The 23,068-nt window shown below is 45.8% G+C and overlaps 1 protein-coding gene and 1 long non-coding RNA gene across 3 annotated transcripts in view; one reads left to right on the top strand and one right to left on the bottom strand.

Moving 5' to 3' along the window:
* LOC307207974 overlaps positions 1-21,558 on the bottom strand; it is a 99,028-nt gene extending 77,470 nt beyond the window's left edge. The window contains exons 1-2 of the long non-coding RNA XR_013834909.1: positions 20,655-21,558; positions 15,573-19,758 (exon numbers count right to left, since the gene is read on the bottom strand). This is a non-coding gene — a long non-coding RNA (uncharacterized lncRNA). The remainder of the gene's footprint in view (positions 1-15,572; positions 19,759-20,654) is intronic.
* Positions 9-22,190, top strand: MORN5 (MORN repeat containing 5; the record flags this gene model as incomplete). Of its 2 annotated transcripts, XM_079962262.1 has the most annotated exons (5): positions 200-356; positions 1,202-1,349; positions 2,305-2,416; positions 2,911-3,042; positions 21,565-22,190. In XM_079962262.1, the coding sequence occupies 5 exons, from the start codon at positions 310-312 to the stop codon at positions 21,642-21,644; spliced, it is 519 nt and encodes a 172-aa protein (XP_079818388.1). In that variant the 3' UTR covers positions 21,645-22,190. The 2 variants fall into 2 exon arrangements, with proteins under 2 accessions (XP_079818387.1, XP_079818388.1); XM_079962261.1 differs by lacking the exon at positions 1,202-1,349 and having other exon boundaries at positions 9-356.
* Positions 22,191-23,068: the final 878 nt, after the last annotated feature.

Raw genomic sequence — 23,068 nt, 5'->3', positions numbered from 1 at the left:
ATACGCGCATGCGCCTAACGCCCGCCACCTCCTTCCCGTCACCGCCACTCTCTCCGTCTATGTATGTATGTATGCGAACAGGAGGAGGATTTGGGCATGCGCATTTAGCCTTCCCGCCTCAGAGGAGGGATCCAGGGGGCGTGGCTAAAAGAGCTCCTTCTCGCGGAGGGTTGGTCCGCTTGTCACTCTTCTCGCTCCTCCCCCCCGCCCGCCCGCCTGGCCGGCGGCTCGTTGCTGTAGCAACCGCAGTTTGCCGGGGCCTGCGCTCCAACAGCCAGGCCTGGCCTACCTGGGCGCGGGTGGCCGGGCATGGAGTACACCGGCAGCTACTACCGAGGGGAGCGCGTCAACGGCAGGTCGGGAGGGAGGCAGAGCGGGCGGGCGAGTAATGACTCCCGTGTTGGGGGGGGGGGAAACACTACGTGTGAAGGGTTTTTTCGCGTGTCGTGCTAAAAAAAGTACTATATGCGAACGGTTTTTCCTGTGTGTTAAAAAAACCAACAACTACATCTGAACGGTTTCCCCACCCGTGTTTGTTTTAAAAACAAAACAAGTGAACGGGTTTTTCCTTGTGTCCATGTTAAAAACAACATGTGAGCGGACCCCCCCCCGTGACCGTGTTAAAAAAAACTATGTGTGAACGCGTTTCCCGTGTCTGTTAAGCAAAATACCTTACGTGAATGAGCCCCCTCCTGTGCTAATCAAAATATTACATACATGTAAACGGTTTTATCCTGTTTTTTAAAATGCCATGTGTGAACGATATCCAGTATTGGTCATTCTCAGAGTAGACCCATTGATATCCATGCATTTCCATAGATAACTTTTCTGAGTATGACTAATACTAGATTTCACTAAAAAAATGGCAATTCTTTTAACGACATCAGTGGGTCTACTCTGAGTATGACTGAGTTAGATATCACCCAATATTATTTATTCTCCCGTGACAGTTGGTTTCAGCTGCTCAGACTTCTTGCTGCTGCTGCTTCTTTTATTTACTGTTTTATGATTACCTCTCCCACACTTTTTTTTTAAAAAAAGCTGAAAAACACTCTGGATGTTTTGATAGAAAAGTGGTGCAGAATGAACAATCTTATTACCACCACCCCCTTAGGTGTGCATGTTGGGACTCCTAATCTGAACAGTCTGAACCCTTTGTTGGTTGTGTTAAATTGTATTCTCCCTGTGGACTTTTCTGCAGGTTGGAGGGCAAGGGCTCTTACACCCTCCCAACAGAAACGAAGTATGTAGGCGAAATGAAAGATGGGATGTTTCACGGCAAAGGTGTTTTGCATTTCCCTGGAGGAAGCAAATATGAAGGGACATGGGAAAATGGAATATCCATAGAGGTATACAGCACATAAATGTACATCTGACAAGTTAGTTCTTGGTATGAGCTTTCGTGTGCATGCACACGAAAGCTCATACCAAGAACTAACTTAGTTGGTCTTTAAGGTGCTACTGGAAGGAATTTTTTTATTTTGTTTTGACTATGGCAGACCAACACGGCTACCTATCTGTAAATGTACATCTGAAGCACTCTTCCCTATCGCAATGCCCTTCAGCCTCAGGGGCTATTCAGCCTCAGTCACCACCAGAGGAGCCAACTCCTACAGGCCAAGGTCCCTTCACCTCCCCCCCCCAAAAAATACTGGAGCCTCCCCTCCCCCCAATCGATGGGCATTTCCATTCAAATGTATGCATGTGCCACATCATGTGATCAGTTGTGTGGGACAGGGCTTACCTGCTCCCCCAATATTTTATTCAAGTTGGACTCCTGGCCACCACAGGTGGGGTTGATGGGTGCTGCAGGTCAAAACAACTTCATTGGTTCCTCAGACTGGGGAAGGCAATCCTGCCTTTCAACTGATATCCATTTCAGAGGCCATACTGCAGCTGCTCCTCTCCTCAGAGGCTAGGCCAGCTAGGCCAGCATCCATTTGCTGGTTTGTTTTAATTTGCTGTTTTATTATGTTATTTCAAGCTCCCATTTCTATTTTTCATTGCCTTCCCCTCACCCTAAGGCCCAGTGGTAGGCACTAAATGAAATATTAAAAGCAATTTAAAACAACTTCTAATCAATCTGATCTGATCCAGGAGGTATACTCTAACATTCCTAGGTACATCTATCAGCACCCCATTACCCTTGAGAGCAAAACAGAGTCTCCATGTTCTCTGGTGTGTTCATAGACCATCCGCTGTTTGTGGGCTTCCCAGTGGCATCTGGTTGATCACTGTGGGGAAGCAACATGCTCTGTTCTTTATCCAGTAGAGCTGTCCTTAACCCCAAACTTTCCATTGCAGGGGAAATATACTTTTGCAGATGGACTGGAGTATGAAGACAACAAATGGCATTATTGTGATGGCTATGACAGAAGGTTTTATACAGAAATCTGCAGAGGTCTGAAGCCAGCAGGTACTGCCTTTTTTCAGCTTTTTGATGTAACAGACCAACTGCATTAATTGAGAGGGACAACTTTCTAAGAAGAAGAAGCCTCAATAGGTGGCCCTTGGGCCACTTCAGACCCACCCCCCAACCTGCTGGGGTTGGCAGCAGCTAACCAAATAAATAGCTGCTGCTTCCTTCCTCTTCGTTGCTATTTGCTCCCATACCTGGTTCCACTGCCCACGTTGGCTGCTGTCATCTACTGCTGTGTTTTCATTGGCTGTTGTGCCCTGATCCCACAGATCTGATGCCTAGGTGGGATGCAGAGGGCTTTTCTTCAGTATTAAAATGAATGCATAGCCTTTGCTTACAAGGCATGTACATGGGAGTCCCTTGAAGCTTTGGATCAAGATGATATCATATCCCCCAATATAAATGATTATTTATTGGCTATTCTCCTTAAAGACCTGGATATTTTAAGTGACTTCTTCATATGCTGATATCAGCCTGTTTTCAATTTTAAGGCATTTCCCAGCTTACAAATCTGGATCCTCCTCGGGTCATCCCAGCAGGCTGCTATGACTGTGGTGATGGCTTCTATAACCCCAAAACCAGAGTGGTTGTTGATTACCACCACCGGTTTCTGAGGAATGCAGGTATGGCTTTGTCAATCAGATCAGCAATACAATATTTGTGTGCTTACTATGTACTTCTAATGGTCTAGTTATTGAATCCTAAACCTTCACCATCAGATGCAATTTCAGTTAAAAGGATTCAGGATGTCAGGCCTGGTCGTTGTCCTCTTCAGATCACCACACAAACGCTTCTTGTTCTTTTATAAAACTTTTTATTGCGTATTAACAAAACAATCTTATAAACGGTTCTTAAATATTATTCCTCAGAGTCACTTCTTTCAGATACCTTCTGAGCTCTGCTTCTCCATGACCAGCCACTCTCAAAATGTCGAACGCGCCCTTCCCTTTGTTTCCCCGCTCTTTTTTCTAACCTGGCTAGAGCTGGCCTGTATCTCCCCTCCTCCCAATCTGAGCTAGAACTTAAGCCTTGCCTTTCCTGGGAACAGCCGGTCCCTCCCTGTTGTTCCTCCTGTTCTCTTCTATTAGATTCACTGCTCTCCTCCCCCCCTGGGGGAATGCTTTCTCCCTCTGAGAAACTGGAAACTTCTAACTCTTCCCTGACACAGGACTTGCAACAAAGATGTCAGTTATGGAAATGGGTGGGGTGACCTTGGGAGCATGCAATATATAATTTAGGGTTCAGTTATTTCTTTCTTAGAAATTAAGAGGAAATTGCAAAATAGAATTCTGCCATTTTATGAACAGATCATGTGTGCAGCAATATCAGACTCAGTGGAAGGCAAGGCTGGCCCAAAACATTTTGGCACCTGATGCAAACCCCCCACCAGGGAAGAAGGGGTGAGTGAGGATCTGCATCAGGAACAAGGCGATCAACCTTATCTGGCGGTTGAGATGGGAATCACAGGCTGTTGCAGGGCAGAAAGGGGCCTGCTCAGAATCACGCTTGGCAGGTGCAAAGTCCAGGAGACCCCAGAGGGCAGCTCCCACCATTTCTTCCCTAGGGGTGGGAGGAGACCAACAGCGTCTCCTGTTCACTGGGCTGCTGCAGAGGCAGCATTGAAGACGGGTGTGCTGCTAAGGAGGTAGCAGATCCAGCCTGCAAGGAGTGTGTGGTAGCAGGTGATGTGTTCCTTGAAGGCCGGATCTGCTGCACCTATGGGTCCTGACACCCAAGGCAGTTGCCCCACCTTGCCTCGTGAGTGAGCTGGCCCTGGTGGAAGGCTCATACAAGAACAAACTGAATTTGAGAAACTAATAATGAAATATAAAAGGCATATAAAAGCAAAAACAAAACAAAACAACAAACCAGTTAAATTTGATACAGAGTAAAGAGCAGGTAAAGGAACATATGGTTTGTTGGACGTTTGAGCACATGGGTTTTAAGACAGCCGGCTCTACATCTCTTCTTGTTAGACCAATGTGTCTTAGGTTGCACTCTACTTTACAGCTTCCTGCTGCTCTTCACACTTCTTTCTTGAACTTCAAGATAAGAGGTCAGGCTGGAACTACAAAGACATGGTGGCCATATTTTCTTGTAGTCTAGTTGGTTAGGGAAGGGGAGGGAATTAGAAGTAAAAAATTATTGAAATTTTAGGATATGAAATTCCCCATCATCCTGTTCTGCTTTTATTAAATTATGTAAGAGTCAGGAAGGCCACAACAGAAGGAATTTGTTCTGTATATGTTAACAGCATATACAGTAATTTATGCAAAGAAGTGAAGACAATCATCTATACCCCCAGTAATTGATTGGCATGAAAAAGTCTGGGAATATGCTCTTATGGCAAAATTGGCTTGTTATTTAAGGAGTAAGCAAGCACAAATACAATATTTATTTATGAAGAAACAGATAAGCTTCATTCAGTATTGCCAATCTAGAGGATGCATCCCTAATACATTATTTTGTAAATCTCTTTGGGTTACCACTTATAAAGAAAACAACTAATAAGAGCAATAAATTAATAAATAATAAGTAATGTATGTTATAGTTTTTCAATCTCCTGTTCAATGTTATGGTTGAGTTTGAATTAATAATTTGGAGAGTGAGTAAAGGATTGTTTTTCTCATAAGGCTGAGGAGAAGAATACTGTTAAATTTTCCAGATAAGGCATAATGGTACAGGGTAAAAAAAAAAAGTTGTATGCAGTGTTAATATATTTAGGATTTCCTGCTATCTTTCAATTCCTTTTGAATTAGGGAACAAACCAAGGTCTACGGTTTTAAAACACCCACACCCTTACACCCCCATAGTTTAACCATTCTGACATTTTGTCAAGCTGTAGTTTGCCACAAACCAGGAAACACTCACGGCAGGATTTTATTTTTTAACTTTTGCATCTTGCCCCCCACCAGTTGCTTAAAGGTAAAGGTAAAGTGACCCCTGATAATTAAGTCCAGTCGCAAACGACTCTGGAGTTGTGGCACTCATCTCGCTTTACAGGCTGAGGGAGCTGGCATTTGTCCGTTTCCGCAGACAGTTTTTCTGGGTCATGTGGCCAGCATGACTAAGCTGCTTCTGGCACAACGGAACACCAAAACCAGAGCAGCGCACGGAAATGCCGTTTACCTTCCTGCTGGAGCGGTACCTATTTATCTACTTGCGCTTTGCCGTGCTTTCGAACTGGTTGGCAGGAGACCAGTTGCTTAGGAAACCATATAAGGGGTCCCCATTATTTTCTCAACAGCCTCCCAGATGCTAGGCTTGACTTAAAGGGTTTCCTTTAGCTTCATGGCTAAGCAAAGGTTTGAGCCTGGGTCTCTACTCACTACACCACACGGCTGTTAGTGTAAGGTTACCAGATGTCCCCGTTTCCTGGGGGCAGTCCCCGGATTTACAAATCAGTCCCCATACAAAATCCTGTCATTCCTATTGAGGTTGAAAAGTGTCCCCGGATTCATTGAAAAAAATCTGGTAACCTTATCTTAGTGGCCTTTGTAGTGGGTGAGGCAGGGAGCAGGGAATAAGTGTGGAGTTTGTGGCGTAATCTCTACTTCTAGCTGCTAAGCACGAGCAGATCTAAATGGCTCCTGGTGGCACTAGCCCAAAATACTGGAATGCGGTGGCTCTGCTGATGCATATGATAAGCACACGCTTTCCAAAAACACAGGAACCTAGACAGATCAACCCAGGCGGGAACGCCTAGGAATTCCTTTTTTTTTTTAATCTCCGCTTTGAACTCTCCTTTGTTACACTTTATTACTATAAACTTACAACAGTATCAGCCCCGATTAAATGGCCCATTGTATATGTCCCGTTTTGCAAAGCAATTGTCTGCCGAGTGTCCAGGAGGGCCCCCAGGCTCTTTTTGCTTTGAGGACATGGGTGTGAAGATGGGATGCAGCTCAGGAGTCCATCCCTTCCTTTAAGGGCACCAACACAATTGAAAGAGCCAGGGCTTGCCTGACATCAGAGGAACTCCAGTAGCCCCAAGAGAAGTCGTTCAAGGCTCAAGGCCACAGAGGTGACAAAATAGGCGGGTAAATAGCCAGACTGTGTGCGAAAGAAGCCAAGGAAGTGGTCGGGAGCGAGAGGGAACAGATCCAGGACTGCTTCTTTACAGGAAAGGCAGGAAAACCCCGTCAGGCTGCTGGCCAGGTCTTGGAAGCATCAAAAGCAGATGGCAGGAAACATTCAGAAACCTTTGGCAAAACCCTGGTGGGCTTGCTTAAATTATGCCGTTTTCCTAAAGAGCTGGGCTCGAGATCAGATCAGCTTTTTCTTAGCCTCATACTTTCTTCCTCTTTCCTCTGCCAACTTGAGATCACAAACATTGGGATAGGAGACCCTGCAAAGGTGAGAAGTGAGATTCTAAAGAGGGGGAAACAAGTCCTGAATGGGTCTTCACTGCTGCTCAGTACCATCATATATAGGTAGATAGATGGGTTTCATTATTTGCTATATTTTTGTTCTGCTTTTCAATCCATTACTGTCTCCCAAAGCAGGTCACATCACTAAAACAAAGGCAGGGAGAAGGGAAAGACAAGCCCTGCCATAAGGCTTACAAACCAGAAAAACAAAGAAAGGCAAATGGAGAGGAGCAGGAAGCAGTTTCCCTATAGCTGCTGCTTTGGCTGATTGGCAAGGCCAGGCTTCGCTCCATTCCTTAATGTTTTTCCTGGGAGGCAGCACGTGCAGCCTCTCAGTGGCCTTAGGTCCCTTTGCTAATGGCAGAAGCCAGAGTGTGATAAATACTTTGAGGTCACAGAATGTTCACAAATATTCTAGCATCTGGGGAAGAACGTTCAATATTTTGACTGCTGACCAAGCAATGCAGCTCAGCTCCTACGAGAGCCATAGGAGGTTTGTTAGGTCAGGATGAAAAACAAAGTTGCAGAGGAATTCAGGACAGAAGGATCTGGGTATTGGTGTCAGGAAGAAGGGCAGAGTCAGAAAATTGAGAGGTTGTTGGTAACAGGATGCAGCTAAGTGGCAATGCAGAACATGCTGGGATGGTGGCTGAGGAAGCATTGTGCTTGAGAAACGGGAGCCTGTGAAGGTGATCGGTGGAAGAATCAGAGGCTGAGGTAAAGAGGCTTTTTGGAGTGAAGAGTGTATGAGAATCTCAGAGCCTACATACCTGAAAGCCTGAAAGGTGTATGGGAAGCTGCCTCGTACACGGTCAGACCACCAGTCCATCAATTGCTAACTGACTAGAAGCTGATTTCCAAGGTGCCCAGGAAGTCCCATTCCCAGCCCTACCCGAAGAGTAGCTGGGGGGCTGAACCTGGGACCTTCTCCAGGCAAAGCTCTGCAGCTTAAATATGACCCTTCTTGTAAAAAGAGCATCTGCTGTTGCAATGGCTCCGACCAAGATCATGTGTGAATGTCCTTCCATCATGCTACTTTCTCTCACCCTCCCATGTTGGTCCAGTTTGCACATAACTGCAAACTGCACACTACAGGCCTTTCAGTCCCAAGCATAGGCGGCACGAAGGCTGAGCCCTTGTTCCTGCCTTGCCTGCACTGGCACATGCCTCCCCTCCCTCCAGCGGCTCCTGAGAGCACACCTGTGCCTTTAGAAAGCAGAGCGTGCGAAGTGGCCCTTGAAACACAGGACAATTTAGTCATTTATATGCCAGTTGCCTTTTTTCTTCATTGCTGTTCCAAATTCAGAGGAGGTCCGACTCCTGCAAATGTGAACTCCTTTGACAGCTCTCCAGGAATGAAAAAAAGGAATGCATTAAAAAACAAAAAAATAAATATGGTTATTTAGACACTTTGCAAATGAAATACACTGGGTTTTTGATCAATCACCTCAAGTTCTTCACTGCTTATTTTTATTTGATTTTTTTTTAAAAAAATATGCTATACTATAACTCTTGCTTTTGTATATATAATCATTGTGAATTACAAGCCGTGTGAAAGATTTTAGCTCTGGGGCATTTGCCAGATGGTTGATTTTGCTTTTTTTTTTCACATGACAAAAGACATAATGTTTGTGGCAGGCCCTGAGAAATTGTTGGTAATCAGTGTATTCTTCAAAGGAACGGGCGCCAGACCTGTTTGCAAGAATGTTCAGCTTTTGCAGAAATTAATTGTGAGCACTTTTAGTCTCTGCTCCTGAGCATAGAACAAAACCAAATTGTGCCAATTGTTTTGCTGGTTTTCCATCACATAGCTACGTGAGCAGAGGAGAGGTAGATGGGACGTGGGTTGTTCTTGTTTTTAACATGCTATAGTTTGCTGCCCATTTATTGATCATTTTTCTGCTTGGGCTGGGAATGTCAAAAATATTGCCATACAGTTCAATGCATAAACCTAATGCTTGGAAGCGCCGCTTGGTGGTTTTGGGATGTGGGCAGCTGCTTTATTGCCCATTGCTGTGACTGGCAGTGGCTCTCTAGAGCCTCAGGCAGATAAAGGTCTCTCCCATTTCTTACTGCTGATCCTGTATTTATTTATTATTTGATTTATATCCCACCCTTTCTCCAAAGACTTCAAGGTGGCATAAACACCACACTCTTCTAAGTACCCTCCCTATTTTATCCCCACAATAACCCTGTGAGGTAGCTTAGGCTGAGAGTGTGTGCCTGGCCAAGTGGGAATTCGAACCCTCGTCTTCCAGGCCCTAGTCCAGCACTCTAACCATTGTGTTACACTGGCTTTCATTGGAGATGCTGGAGATTGAACCTGGGACTACAGGTTTTGGACTACAGCTCCCAGCAGGCCCAGCCAGGTTGGGCATCTTGGACTACAAGTTTAAAGTCCAAAGCAGCTGAGGGGCACCAGTTTGGTGAAAGCTGCTGTTGAACACCCTGCATCCTGGGCCATACTGCCCAGTCACTACATGAGAGATTAATGGCTGACCTTATAGCAATGACAAGAGCTTCAGACCTTCCACACAGAACTCCCTGCTCCAACTGCCAGCATTTCTCCAAGGCTCAGCAGGGGTAACTTGAAACCCTTTAACCAGAAATGGAACCTTTTTTGTAATTTTTCTAAATGCAGAGCATTGTATATAAGAAACAAAGCAATATTTAAGATCACAGCCCATCTAAGCATGCTGATTAAGCATCTCCTGAGTTTTAAAAAATGACCATGGAGTTGTACCATATAAATATATGAATGCAAAAAATCTATCTACTCCTAGGATTTAAAGAAAGTTTCATTAGTAGGAAGAACTCCCTTTACTTTGTCTTGGCCCATTGTCAGAGCTCCCTGCTGAAGCAACAGTTCTCTCTAAGCTCCCGCCTTCCTGAACTGGGGGAACAGACACCCCGCATTTGATCTCCTCTTGTCTTGCCTTAAAATACATCTTTGGGAGCTGTCTCTTGGCAACAGCCAGCAAGGGAAGGCTAGTCTCCATTGTGGGCTGAGCACCACTCCATTGCCCCAGAGGACCTTAGTGCTGCTAGTAGGCACAGACTGAAGGACAAGCTCAGTGATGAGGGCAGGCAATGCCACCTGAATAATCCTGGCACCAGCATATCAGTTCCTGATGTCAAACTTAACAGTGATTTTTATTGTTAGAACCTTTTGTGAGGCACTTCTAAGAGATTCCTGGGGATAGAAAGTCAGATACAAAGATTCTAAATAAATAACAGCACCTGTAACTTTCTCTCCTGGCCATCTTTTCTACTCATCTCCTATGGCAATGTTGCTGAACTGACTCCCAACACATGTGGCCACTGAATATGCATTCAGGAGCTGATAGAAATTGTAATTCAGCAACATCTGGAAGGCCAGAGGCTCCCCATCCCTGCCCTGTGGGCTCATCTTCCTGGCAATACATATATTTGAGCCATTTTCAAAGCAGGCCTCCCTGGGGAGATGTGGAGGGGAGGAATTTAAGCATCTCCCCACCACACTTCCAGTGTGTATCATAGAGGTGATAGCCACCCACCATTTCCCAAAAAAATCCATAGAGATCTCTTCGAAGCAGGCACCTTCTAGGTTAAGGGGTTCCACAGGGGATGCTTTGTCTGAGAGCCCCCAAAATTCTGGTGCTGGTTTTATGTTTTAAATAACAAGAGTGGGGACCTGTGGACTCCCAACCTGTTGTTGGACTCTCATCCACCCCAGTCAAGATGGCCTGTGCTCAGAATTCCACCCATTCTCTAGAACACCCATGTGCTGTTCATGAAGCAGAAACAGTGGCAAGCTTTACACACCTCCTGAAGACACATCTCTTTAAACAAGCATTCCCGACCCTATAAAATTCATCACATTGTTCTGTTCTATTATTTATCAGTATTTAACTCAATGTTTTATTGATAGCGTCTCTGGTTTAATGATGTATTCCTTTGTACCTTTGGCTTTAAATGTTGTACATACATTCTTCTTTTAATTATCTTTCTGCGTTTCATGTAAACTGCTTAGGGAGTTTGCATATTAAGTGGTTTGTAAATGATGATGATAATGTTGACGAAGATACTGGGTAACAGGGCTGGGAACAACCTCAGCCTGACACCGTGGGGAGCGGCTGCCAATCACAGTTGACCAAGAGTCTGTCCTGGGCAAGATGGCAAGATCTGAATTCTCCCGGTTTCCAGACCTTAAAACAATTGCTGCTATGAAACCTGCATAGGTTTAAGTTCCAATCCTCGGCTTGCGAAGAATAACAGGGAGTGTTTGGGTTTTAGCTCTCCCAGTGCAGATGCTGAGAAGATTGTGATGCATGCTGCTTTACAGCTTGTGGGCAACTGTGCCGTGTAACATTAACAAGTGTAAAAAATGTCATCTAGGCTGGGAATTTCCTTTTAATGGGCAATTTGGAATTGTATGAGTTAAATGGAAATGAGAGAGTAAAGCATTATGGGGTGAAGGTTAATTGAGTATTTTAAAGTTTCCGCTTGTCAGCCAAGTTGCAGTGGAGTATAGTGGGTGGGGGGGTTCCATGAGGGGTTCCATGAGTACGCATGGCCCTGGGCTGGAGAAGCGTCTTCATGCTTCTCCAGTGTGAAGAAGTTTCACAGGACATTTCCCAAAATCACTATTTAAAAATGCACTATTTTGCATTTTGCTTTTAAATGCTTTCTGGGACAGGGAAGTTCCTGGATTTTTACAGGTTCGTACAGATCGCATTTACCCCATTTCTCTTATAAGAGCAAGCCACACATGGGGCCCCACCGTTTCTTAATAGTGCAAGGACTAAGGGCAGCTTAGGGAAGAGGTAGAGTTCTGCAGACTTCTTAATTAAGAAAAAAACCCAAGTAGTGTTAAGGGGGAGGGGACATGATTGAGGTTTGTTAATTAATACGTGGAGCAGAGAAATGTATCTTTTCCATCCTTCCCCCCATAACAGTATAGCTTAGGAAGTCACTCAGTTGAATTGCTTGCCATTCAGTTCAGGAGAGACAGCCACAACAAAAGACCTTCTTCATAAAGTGCATCATTAACTTACAAACTTTACAGCCACAAGGTGTGGTAATGACCCCAAGCTTAAATGGTTTTAAAAGGGAATTTGACAGACTCATGGAGGTCTGACCACAGAATTTGGAAATGATGGCTAGATAAAACCCCCAGTTTCAGAGGCAGTGTACCACTCCAAATCATCTCATAGACTCATAGAACTGGAAGGGAACCTGAGGGTTATCTAGTCCAATCCCCTGCAATGCAGAATCTCAACTAAAGCACCCATGACAGATAGCATCCAATCTCTGCTTAAAAACCTCCAAAGAAAAGAGAGTCCACCCCCTCCTGAGGGAGTCTGTTCCACTGTTGAACAGCTCTTAAACTGTCAAAAGGTCTTCCTGCTGTTTAGGCAGAATCTCCTTTCTTGTAACTTGTTTGGGTGTCACGCTCCAGAGTAAGAGACCTGACACTAACTAAAAGTGAAACAAAAGAAGTGCCATGGTCAGATCACTTCCTGGTGCAACTGGACTTCTCCGCGACCCTTCCCCTCTGCAGGGAGGTGGGACCGATTCGGATGGTCCGCCCCCGCCACTTAATGGATCCAAATGGTTTCCAGAGAGTGGTAGGGGATGCTTTATCCCATGTTGATGGCCTTTCAGCTGATTCCCTGGTGGCCCGCTGGAATGTGGAGTTAACCAGGGCTATTGACTGTTTGGCTCCGAAGCGCCCTCTCCGATTGCATGGAGCCCGTAGAGCCCCGTGGTTTTCCACGGATCTGAGGGCAATGAAACAATCGTTGAGACGGCTAGAGCGCCGGTGGCGGATAACTCATTCTGAAGCTGACCGGACACAGGTTAGAGCTCAATGTCGAGCCTACCAAGTGGCGGTAGCGACGGCGAAGAAGACTTTCTTCACCGCCTCTATTGCATCTGCAGAAAACAGCAGCAGGAGACTTTTTCAGGTGGTCCGCAATTTAGCGGAACCACCTGCTACATCGGGGCCCAGTACGGGCCACATGATCTCCTGCAATGATTTTGCAAAGTTTTTTGCAGATAAAGTCGCTCAGATTCGGAAAGAGGTAGACGCCACCGTGGGAGCAGGGCCGGGGCGGGAGAGTGCTAGAGTCCTGTCTAGTCAAATTGCATGGGATCAATTCCAATCTGTTACCTCCGAGGATGTGGACAGGCTGCTTGGACGAGTGAAACCAACCACCTGTCTCCCTGATCCTTGCCCATCCTGGCTTATAAAAGCTAGCCGGGAAGGACTGGGCGATGGGCTTCGTGGGGTGGTGAATGCTTCCCTCCATGAGGGAGCTTTCCCAGACCCGCTGAAAGAGGCGGTTATCAAACCACTTCTTAAAAAACCATCTTTAGATGCGGCCACGATGGCCAGCTATCGCCCAGTCTCAAATCTTCCATTCTTGGGCAAGGTGATTGAGCGAGTGGTTGCTGAACAACTCCAGGCACGCCTGGAAGAAGCGGACCATTTGGATCCCTTCCAGTCGGGATTCAGGCCTCATCATGGGACTGAAACTGCCTTGGTCGCACTGGTTGATGATCTCCGGCGGGCTAGGGACAAAGGTGAGAGCTGTTTCCTAGTTCTGCTGGATCTCTCAGCGGCGTTTGATACCATCGACCATAACATCCTTCTGGACCGTCTTGAGGGGCTGGGAGCTGGGGGCACTGTCCTACAGTGGTTCCGCTCCTTCCTCCTGGGCCGTGTTCAGAAAGTGGTGGTGGGGGATGAGTGTTCAGACCCCTGGGCTCTCACTTGTGGGGTGCCTCAGGGTTCTGTCCTCTCCCCCATGCTTTTCAACATTTACATGCAGCCGCTGGGAGAGATCATCAGGGGGTTTGGGCTGGGTGTTCATCAGTATGCGGATGATACCCAGCTCTACCTCTCTTTCAAATCAGAACCAGTGAAGGCGGTGAAGGTCCTGTGTGAGTGTCTGGAGGCGGTTGGAGGATGGATGGCGGCTAACAGATTGAGATTGAATCCTGACAAGACAGAAGTACTGTTTCTGGGGGACAGGAGGCGGGCAGGTGTGGAGGACTCCCTGGTCCTGAATGGGGTAACTGTGCCCCTGAAGGACCAGGTGCGCAGCCTGGGAGTCATTTTGGACTCACAGCTGTCCATGGAGGCACAGGTTAAATCCGTGTCCAGGGCAGCTGTGTACCAGCTCCATCTGGTACGCAGGCTGAGACCCTATCTGCCTGTGGACTGCCTCGCCAGAGTGGTGCATGCTCTGGTTATCTCCCGCTTGGATTACTGCAATGCACTCTACGTGGGGCTACCTTTGAAGGTGACCCGGAAACTACAACTAATCCAGAACGCAGCAGCCAGACTGGTGACAGGGAGCGGCCACCGAGACCATATAACACCGGTCTTGAAAGACCTACATTGGCTCCCAGTACGTTTCCGAGCACAATTCAAAGTGTTGGTGCTGACCTTTAAAGCCCTAAACGGCCTCGGTCCAGTATACCTGAAGGAGCGTCTCCACCCCCATCGTTCTACCCGGACACTGAGGTCCAGCACCAAGGGCCTTCTGGCGGTTCCCTCACTGCGAGAAGCCAAGTTACAGGGAACCAGGCAGAGGGCCTTTTCGGTAGTGGCGCCCTCCTTGTGGAATGCCCTCCCACCAGATGTCAAAGAGAACAACAACTACCAGACTTTTAGAAGACATCTGAAGGCAGCCCTGTTCAGGGATGCTTTTAATGTTTGATGTATCATAGTATTTTAATATTCTTTTGGAAGCCGCCCAGAGTGGCTGGGGAGGCCCAGCCAGATGGGCGGGGTATAAATAATAAATTATTATTATTATTATTATTATAAACTTGCTCCATCTTACTTGACAACTCTTTAGGTATTTAAAGATGGCTGCCTACCCTCAGTCTGCTCTTATTCAGGCTAAACATACCCAACTCCCTCCACCATTCCTCATAAGGCCTGAATTCCTTGATCAACTTGGTCACCCGCCTCTTCACGTGTTCTAGTTTGTCAATATCCTCCTTACATTGTGGTGCCCAGAACTGGACACAGGACTGCAGGTGTGGTCAGACTCTGACCAAGGCAGAATAGAGCAGCGCTATTACTTTCCTTGATCTGGACAATATACAGTACTTCTGTTGATGTAGTCTAGAATAGGGTTAGCTTTCTCCCCCCCCCCCTTTTTTTTTTTTGCCGCTGCATCACGTTGTGTTCCTTTTCACATGTACTGATGACAAGCCAGCATTTGCCATCTTATATTTGTACAGCTAGTTCTAGATGCCTAAGTGCAGAATGTGGCAGTTGTCCCTGTTGAAATTCATTTTGTTAGCTTGTGCCCAGTTCTCCAGTCTGTTAAGGTCATCTTGAATCCTAATTCTGTCTTCTGCGGCATTAGCTATCCCTCCCAGTACGATGTCACCTGCAAGTCGGATGAGCATCCCCTCAGTTCCTTCATCCAAGTCATTTATAAAGACACTGAGCAACAGCAGGCCCAGGACAGAACCCTGCAGCACCCGACTTGTCACTTTCTCCCAGGATGACTAGGAACCATTAGTGAGCACTGTTTAGAGTCAGTCAGTCAATCGTACAATCATATAATAGATTTATATCATATATATTATTCAATCTTATACCCTACAACCATAGCATATATAATAATATAATATCACAGATATTGTCCTATAATGCAGTCATATATAATACTGTAAGGTAAAGGGACCCCTGACCGTTAGGTCCAGTCGTGGATGACTCTGGGGTTGCGCACTCATCTCACTCTATAGGCCAAGGGAGCCGGTGTTCCTCCACAGACAGCTTCCGGGTCATGTGGCTAGCAAGACTAAGCCGCTTCTGGCAAACCAGAGCAGCGCACAGAAACGCCATTTACCTTCCCTCCAGAGTGGTACCTATTTATCTACTTGCACTTTGACGTGCTTTCAAACTGCTAGGTTAGCAGGATATCATACTGTACTGCCATATAACAGAATATCATACAATCATATCATATCATACATTCATATCACACAGTCACATAATCATAACATACAAGCGATCATATACAATCATACCATAGCATATCATATCATATGATCTTTCAATCATAAATTTTCATTCCTAGCTTGTGAACTTCCTGGAGGATCTGGTTGGTGACTGTGGAAAGCAAGATGCTGGACTAGATGAACCTATGGTCCTGCCTAGGAGGGCTGTTCTTATGCACGTGAGAACTGATTCAGAGCAAGTGCTCTGCTGCAAAGATCGCCCTAGCATGGGGCCTTCTTTTTATCCCCAAGGTTAGCCTGAGCTCCTCTGGGGGCCAGATGTCCAGGCCCAAGGGTGGAAAAGTACTGCAGGCAGCAAGCGACCAAGGTAAAAATTGAGTTTTGGATTGGCGAGGAAGTTGGAAACTGGCACCATGGTCGGTGGTGTAGGAGAGAGAATATAAGGAGATATGAACCTACCTTATTTCAAGGCAGGCCATTGATCCATCTGGCTCAGTATTGTCAATGCTGAGTGGCAGCAGCTCTCCAGGGTATTAGGCAGGGGACATTTCTGCCCTACTTGCAAAATTGTGCTTTGACCATGGCTTGATTTTGGGAAACAAAACTGACCCAAAGAAAAGCTGGTGCTTCCAGGGATTCTGGGCAGATCTTCACCTGGCCTGCTGACACCTGTCATACTTCCTGGGCTAGTGTAGAATGCCTTGGAACATCCACCATTGCTTTATCTTTTTATTGCTAAGTGTTCCTGGGTGGCTCATTTCTCCTTTCTACAGAGAGCAACTTTCTTTTGTTGCTTCACATGCTGAAGTCCTTCCCTGCCCCCCACCCATCCCCATCTAAGGGATTTCTACTTCACCATGAACTGGGGCCACCAAAAAGGGGACAATGGAGAATGAAAGAACTTTTAAAAGATGAAACGAGCAAGCGTGGATTTGATTCTCACCCACAATGTGGAGAGCTGCCTAATTGCGCCGGGGTGATAATTTCCAGTTGATTAAAGAGTATTTGTATTCTTTCTCTCCCCACCCCGACTCCCTACTACCACATTTTAAAAAACCAAAAAAAAAAATAAAAAACCCCAGAGGAAATCACATATGAAGGTGAAGATGTGCTTTGGTGTTCGCATTAATATAACCCAACAATTGCCTTTGCAAAAAGAAAAAAAAAGTAATTACAACTTGCTGTCTGGGGAGCACTAATCAAACTCCAGGCTTTAATTCTGCTTTAAATATGGATGAAACACAACTCTCCATGCTCACCCTGGTGTTGTGGGGTTATGGAAGCCGCCGGGGATGGCACGAGGGGATCTGCGTGGTTAACAAGCAGCTGCTGCCAAGCCAGATCGGCATCTGTGATTTAAATTGTTAGCTGCACAGTCAGGTAAAGTGTAAAAAGGGTGGTCGAGAGGCTGTTAAGTCCCTGGCCGCCAATTACGAACAATCAAGGAGGAGCCTGAACATTCGCTTAGTACAATAAACCCAGTTTGTCTTGTTTCAGGGGTGACTGCTGAAGAGGCTGCAGCTGCACTGATTCAAATACCCAGCAACTACAGTGATTATCAGGCAGCCTCCTCCTTTTAGGGTGGCAGAAGTAGTATGCTCAGCCCATCTCTTTTAACTCTTTAGTTTCCAACAGGTTTGAGCCTCTTCTCATGCTGCCAGGGCCCTGCAGACCTGTGGTATCATGGTCCCAAGTCATTCAGCACAGATTTGGTCATGGATTCTCTTCCAAATACATGGGCATTGGAACTTAAAGGTGTATGTGATAATAACTTTCTGACAGTGGGAGCTGTTCGACAGTAGAACAGACTCCCCTGGGAGGTCTTGGACTCTCCTTCCTTGGAGGTTTTTAAGCAGAGGTTGGCTGGCCATCTGTCATGGATGGTTTAGTTGAGATTCCTGCCTTGCAAGAGGGTTGGACTAGATGAGCCTTCCAACTCTACAATTCTGTGATTCTAAGAAGAGACCCCCAAAGGCCCATTTGGTCCAGCATTCTGTTTTGCACAGTGGCTAGTCAGGTGCCTGCAGGAGGACAAAGGCACAAGCCTCGTTGACTTCCTCAGCTGGTATTCTAACTGGTACTGAACATGGACATTTTTTATAGATCCTCACCAGAACTCTTGGATTGAGAGAGGCCAGACTTATCCTACCACAAGAACAGAGGAGCTTGGAAAATGCCTTGTGTTCCATTATTTTGGCTAGTCAAGAACCATTCCCATTCGTGGTGACTGAAACAGCTCCCCAGGCTTTAAATGTGACACATCTTTGCCTTCCAGGTTCTACCAAATCTGAAGCATGTCTCTGGTTTGCGATACCCCACATCTTACAGATAAACACCAGTGCACACAAGCTGTCTGGAAAGCAGTTGAAAGACAAGTTTAACCTCAGTTGTGATTTGCAGCCCTTGAGTGATTGAGTAATCCAGTGTTTTTCAACCTTGGTTCCCCATCTGTTGCTGGACTGCAGCTCCTATCATCCCTGACCACGAGTCCTGCTAGCTAGGTCTTGAGAAGAGACTTTTCCCACTCAATATCTTCTAACTGGGAGCATCAGGTCTTATGCCTGCAAATAACGCCTTCAAGCATGGAGGCCAGAGAAGGTACCTTACTTGAAAAGAAAGCAATGCTATGTTTCACCCAACTTAATAATTGAGCCATTTTGGAGGAAGCTGTATTATACTGAGTCCAACCATTCATTCATCTTAGCTCTGTATTGTCTACAATGACTGGTATAGCATGAGACTCTTGATCTCAGGATCATGGATTCGAGCCCCACATTGGGCTAAAAGTTGCCTGCATTGCAGGAATTGGACTAGATAGCCCTTGTGGTTCCTTCCAACTCCACAATTCTGTGGTTCTGTGACCGGCAATGGCTTGCCAGGATTTCGGATGGAGGTCTTTCCCAGTCCTACCTGGGGATGCCAGGGATTGAACTTGGGGCTTTTGCAGGCAAAGTGGGTGCTTTGCCCCTGAGGTTTTGAAGGAGTGTGGTTCAGTGGATTGATTGTAGCAGCACCCACAGAAGCCTGGCTTCAGATCCCTGGCTCAGCTGCAAAGCTCACTGGGTGACCTTGGTCCAGTCCTTCACTCCCAGCCTGGCCTTCCTCACTGGGCTGTAGGAGAGAGAAGAAATGGAGAAGCCTCCATATGCATAGCCCTGAGCCTCCTGGCAGGAAGGGCAGAATGCTGACGTGGCAAATAGTGCCGTAATTTAAGACGATTCAGCTTGCTGTGGTATGGGGTTTACTTAAACAAGGGGGTAGGGAGCAAAGGTTTGGATAGGGAAATGTACCGTAATCTCCAATGCCAACTTTTAAAGGGTGCATTCTGCTAGGCAATTATGCTGATTGATCCTGCTAAAATGAACAGGGGCTGCAAGAGAGCACCATTATTTCCATTAATTTCAACCGAACTTGCGTTTAATAACTTTTTGCCCCAAAGGTGGTTAGGATGTCAGTGTTTGGCTTAGGCTGCAGTGCTAAGCATGCTTATTTGAAAACAAATCCTGTTGAAATTGATGGAACAGGGGAAAAAACCCATTTTGAGCTGAAGCGTTAGCATTGCGTTTGGCTGCAGCTGCACACAAATATGAGAATAAGGTCTGCTTATAACTGGATGAAACAAGGAATGAGGTCACACATATTGTCTCTAGCATTCTTAGAGGAGGAGGGGAAGAATAAAACCCTGATTTCAACAAGACCTACTGGTAAGTGCCAGTAGATCTGGGATGGTGGTATAATTTTATGCTAACAGTAGGGCTTTAACCTTTAATGGGTTAAACAGATCAGTCAACTAACACTTTGGTCAGTGGGGTCATCCACACTTCTACTTGACTCAGTATTTGTGTACCATTTAATTCCTGCCCACCCCCCACCCACCCTGGTCCAAGAGCTTTTCTTGTTATTCTGTAACTGTTCCTTGCTAAAATCTGATCTTACCCACTGAATTGAAGCTTGGTTAAGCAAAATCTCTTTTCAGGTTTTCCGTGCATCTAAGAAGATCTGAATCACCAGGTAATAATAATAATAATAATAATTTATTATTTATACCCCGCCCATCTGGCTGGGCCTCCCCAGCCACTCTGGGCGGCTTCCAAAAGAATATTAAAATACCATGATACATCAAACATTAAAAGCATCCCTAAACAGGGCTGCCTTCAGATGTCTTCTAAAAGTCTGGTAGTTGTTGTTCTCTTTGACATCTGGTGGGAGGGCATTCCACAGGGAGGGCGCCACTACCGAGAAGGCCCTCTGCCTGGTTCCCTGTAACTTGGCTTCTTGCAGTGAGGGAACCGCCAGAAGGCCCTCGGTGCTGGACCTCAGTGTCCGGGTAGAACGATGGGGGTGGAGACGCTCCTTCAGGTATACTGGACCGAGGCCATTTAGGGCTTTAAAGGTCAGCGCCAACACTTTGAATTGTGCTCGGAAACGTACTGGGAGCCAATGTAGGTCTTTCAAGACCGGTGTTATATGGTCTCGGCGGCCGCTCCCTGTCACCAGTCTGGCTGCCGCATTCTGGATTAGTTGTAGTTTCTGGGTCACCTTCAAAGGTAGCCCCACGTAGAGTGCATTGCAGTAGTCCAAGCGGGAGATAACCAGAGCATGCACCACTCTGGCGAGGCAGTCCACAGGCAGATAGGGTCTCAGCCTGCGTACCAGATGGAGCTGGTAGACAGCTGCCCTGGACACGGATTTAACCTGTGCCTCCATGGACAGCTGTGAGTCCAAAATGACTCCCAGGCTGCGCACCTGGTCCTTCAGGGTCACAGTTACCCCATTCAGGACCAGGGAGTCCTCCACACCTGCCCGCCTCCTGTCCCCCAGAAACAGTACTTCTGTCTTGTCAGGATTCAATCTCAATCTGTTAGCCACCATCCATCCTCCAACCGCCTCCAGACACTCACACAGTAAGATCTGATTTTCATAATGCACAGCTACAAAATGACAAGAAAAGCTCTCGAACTCAGAGGAATTAATCAGTACATAGTACTATCAAAATACGGGCCAAGCAAAAGTGTGGATGAGCCCAATTAATCTGTGTGTAACAATCCCAATTGGTGTGTTGAAGACACTAGTTTCTTTTTTGAAGCCTTTCCAATTTAAAATTCTTGAATGAAAATAATTAAAATATTCCTTCTGACAATGTGTGGTAGATCTCAATGATTTAATCCAGTCTTTGCCAACTGGTGTCTTCCAGGTGTTTTGGACTACAACTCTCATCAGCCCCAGCCAACATACCTGTATAATGCTGGGGCTGATGGGACTTGTAGTCCAAAACATCTGGGGGCACCAGGTTGGTGAAAGCCAATTTAATCAGATTATCTTGCACTTGCTTGAGGATGCCAAACAAAGGCACCTGTGTCAAAATTTTGGCACTCTGCAAAATGATTTAAATTAATGAATTGAGCAGTTTAAAAAGATTATATCAAATCGACAAACCTTGTATATGTGAGCTATTTTTACATGCCACCCAAAATACTGGTTTTGTTTTTATTGTAACAAGAGTCAAAAAGGTTTGGTGATAACCTGAAATTGTTTTCTTCTGTGTTTTTCCTTCCTGTACCTTCAGAAGTTTCAGGGACTGTTGTGGCTCTGATCTGTGCTCATTTTTATTGCTTACCAGCATCTAACATGAACTGTTCCCCCCATATCACAGGAATACAATGAACATCTTTGATTGTAACACCTTTTAAATGCACCTTTGTCCATTTGGCAAAAAGGGGCACCCAATAAGGCAAGGAGGGCAGTCTGAATTAACTCATTATTGATGCTTCTTTTGTTTCTCACCCCCCCATCCCACCCCCTCAGATGATGATGAACATGACTGGATTGTTAGGACCTGTCGGAAAGGTTGGGACGAGATCATTGGTTTCAAGCCAAAGGAGTAAACCTCATTAAGGAAAACAGAGAAACAGACTTCCCGTTGAAGCCTTCTGCTTCCCTGCTCAAGGACTCTGCACCTATAATTTCTCCATTAGGGTAGTTTTTTGTTACCTTTGCTAACCAAATAAGATGTAAACCCCTCACTTCATCAGTGGCATTAAGAGGAAATTGTGCAAATAATCACCCTATATTTACTATAATATTCCCACAAGGTGTGCAACCTGGTAGGCTTTTTATAGTCTATATTGTGAGCACAAAAGAATTAACTCAAAAGGCTGCCTTGCCGTCTCTCAACACCATATTATATACCGGTTGCACACCCACCCACAAGCTACAGTGGATCTTTCCCCTGCACTTGGATATTAATTGGCTGTTGTAACGGCGAGCTCAGAAGCGACGGTTTTTAATAACTGGTTTGGCAAAGGGGGAGAATGAAACCCATTTGCCACGAGCATCGGTGTTCTCAACAAAGGTGATGGGGCGGGCTGCCTTTGGAATTCTAGGGCTGCAGAAGCATTTCTGAAATAAAAGAAAAATGGAATTGCACCGTTTCCTTTGATGTAAGTGCCAGCACTTCGACTTGCGTTAACTTTATTTATTACACAAATAAGACATTTACAAAGCACAACAGTAAAAGTAGGTAACAAAACAGACATTGGTTTTACAATTTAAAAAGTGCTTTACATCCCCCCCCCCCAATTTTCCCTCTCTTCTTAAATAAATATTGATCTTGACTGCCTGCTCTTTAGAAGGGTATTTTTAGCCAAGACTTGCACAATTGCAACATGCTACAAACAAAACAATCTGCTTCTTTTTCAAGAAAAACTTGGCTGAGTTTCTGCAGCTGGCATCACCTTCCGAGACCTCCCTTTTTTCTGGTATCACTGGTGTCCGAAGCCCCTGTTGCCCAGTTTACACCACAGTCCTAGGCACTCCTTGTTCTGGAGTGTGAAGCTAATCAAAGCAAGAAAGAGAGAAAGAAGAAGGGAGGGAGGGAGGGAGGGGACATAGCTCTGGCTTCTGAAGAAGCCATGTCAGGTTCAACCTGCATCAGTTATGCAAATCAAGCATAATTTGCCTGATTCATTCTGGTTTTGCCAAGGAGGGGGGCGGGGAGGGCTATGCATGAAAGTCTTGCCTTCCTTACTTCCTGGGAAGCATTCCTAATATGTGCCCTGCCTTCTAATGTTCTGCCAGATATCCACATTTCTAGCCTTAAGGGCTAGAAACCTTATATATCATTTAAAAACAAAAAAAACAAAAAAAACAAAGCTGAGTTCCATGCCCAATACCAAGTTTTGTCTTTGTATGAAGTGCATCCAGCCCCATCTAGGCCACTGTCCGTTGTTGCAGCCTTGCGTTAAAATAGGATCGTTGGCCTATCTAGTAGGGACTTAACTCACTGACTCTGGGGTAGGCAAGAAAGTAC

This window comes from Podarcis cretensis, assembly GCF_951804945.1.
Source record: "Podarcis cretensis genome assembly, chromosome: Z".
NCBI classification, from domain to species: Eukaryota; Metazoa; Chordata; class Lepidosauria; order Squamata; family Lacertidae; genus Podarcis; species Podarcis cretensis.
The sequence above is the reverse complement of the archived record's forward strand: the minus strand, read 5'-3'. Positions and strand labels throughout refer to the sequence as shown.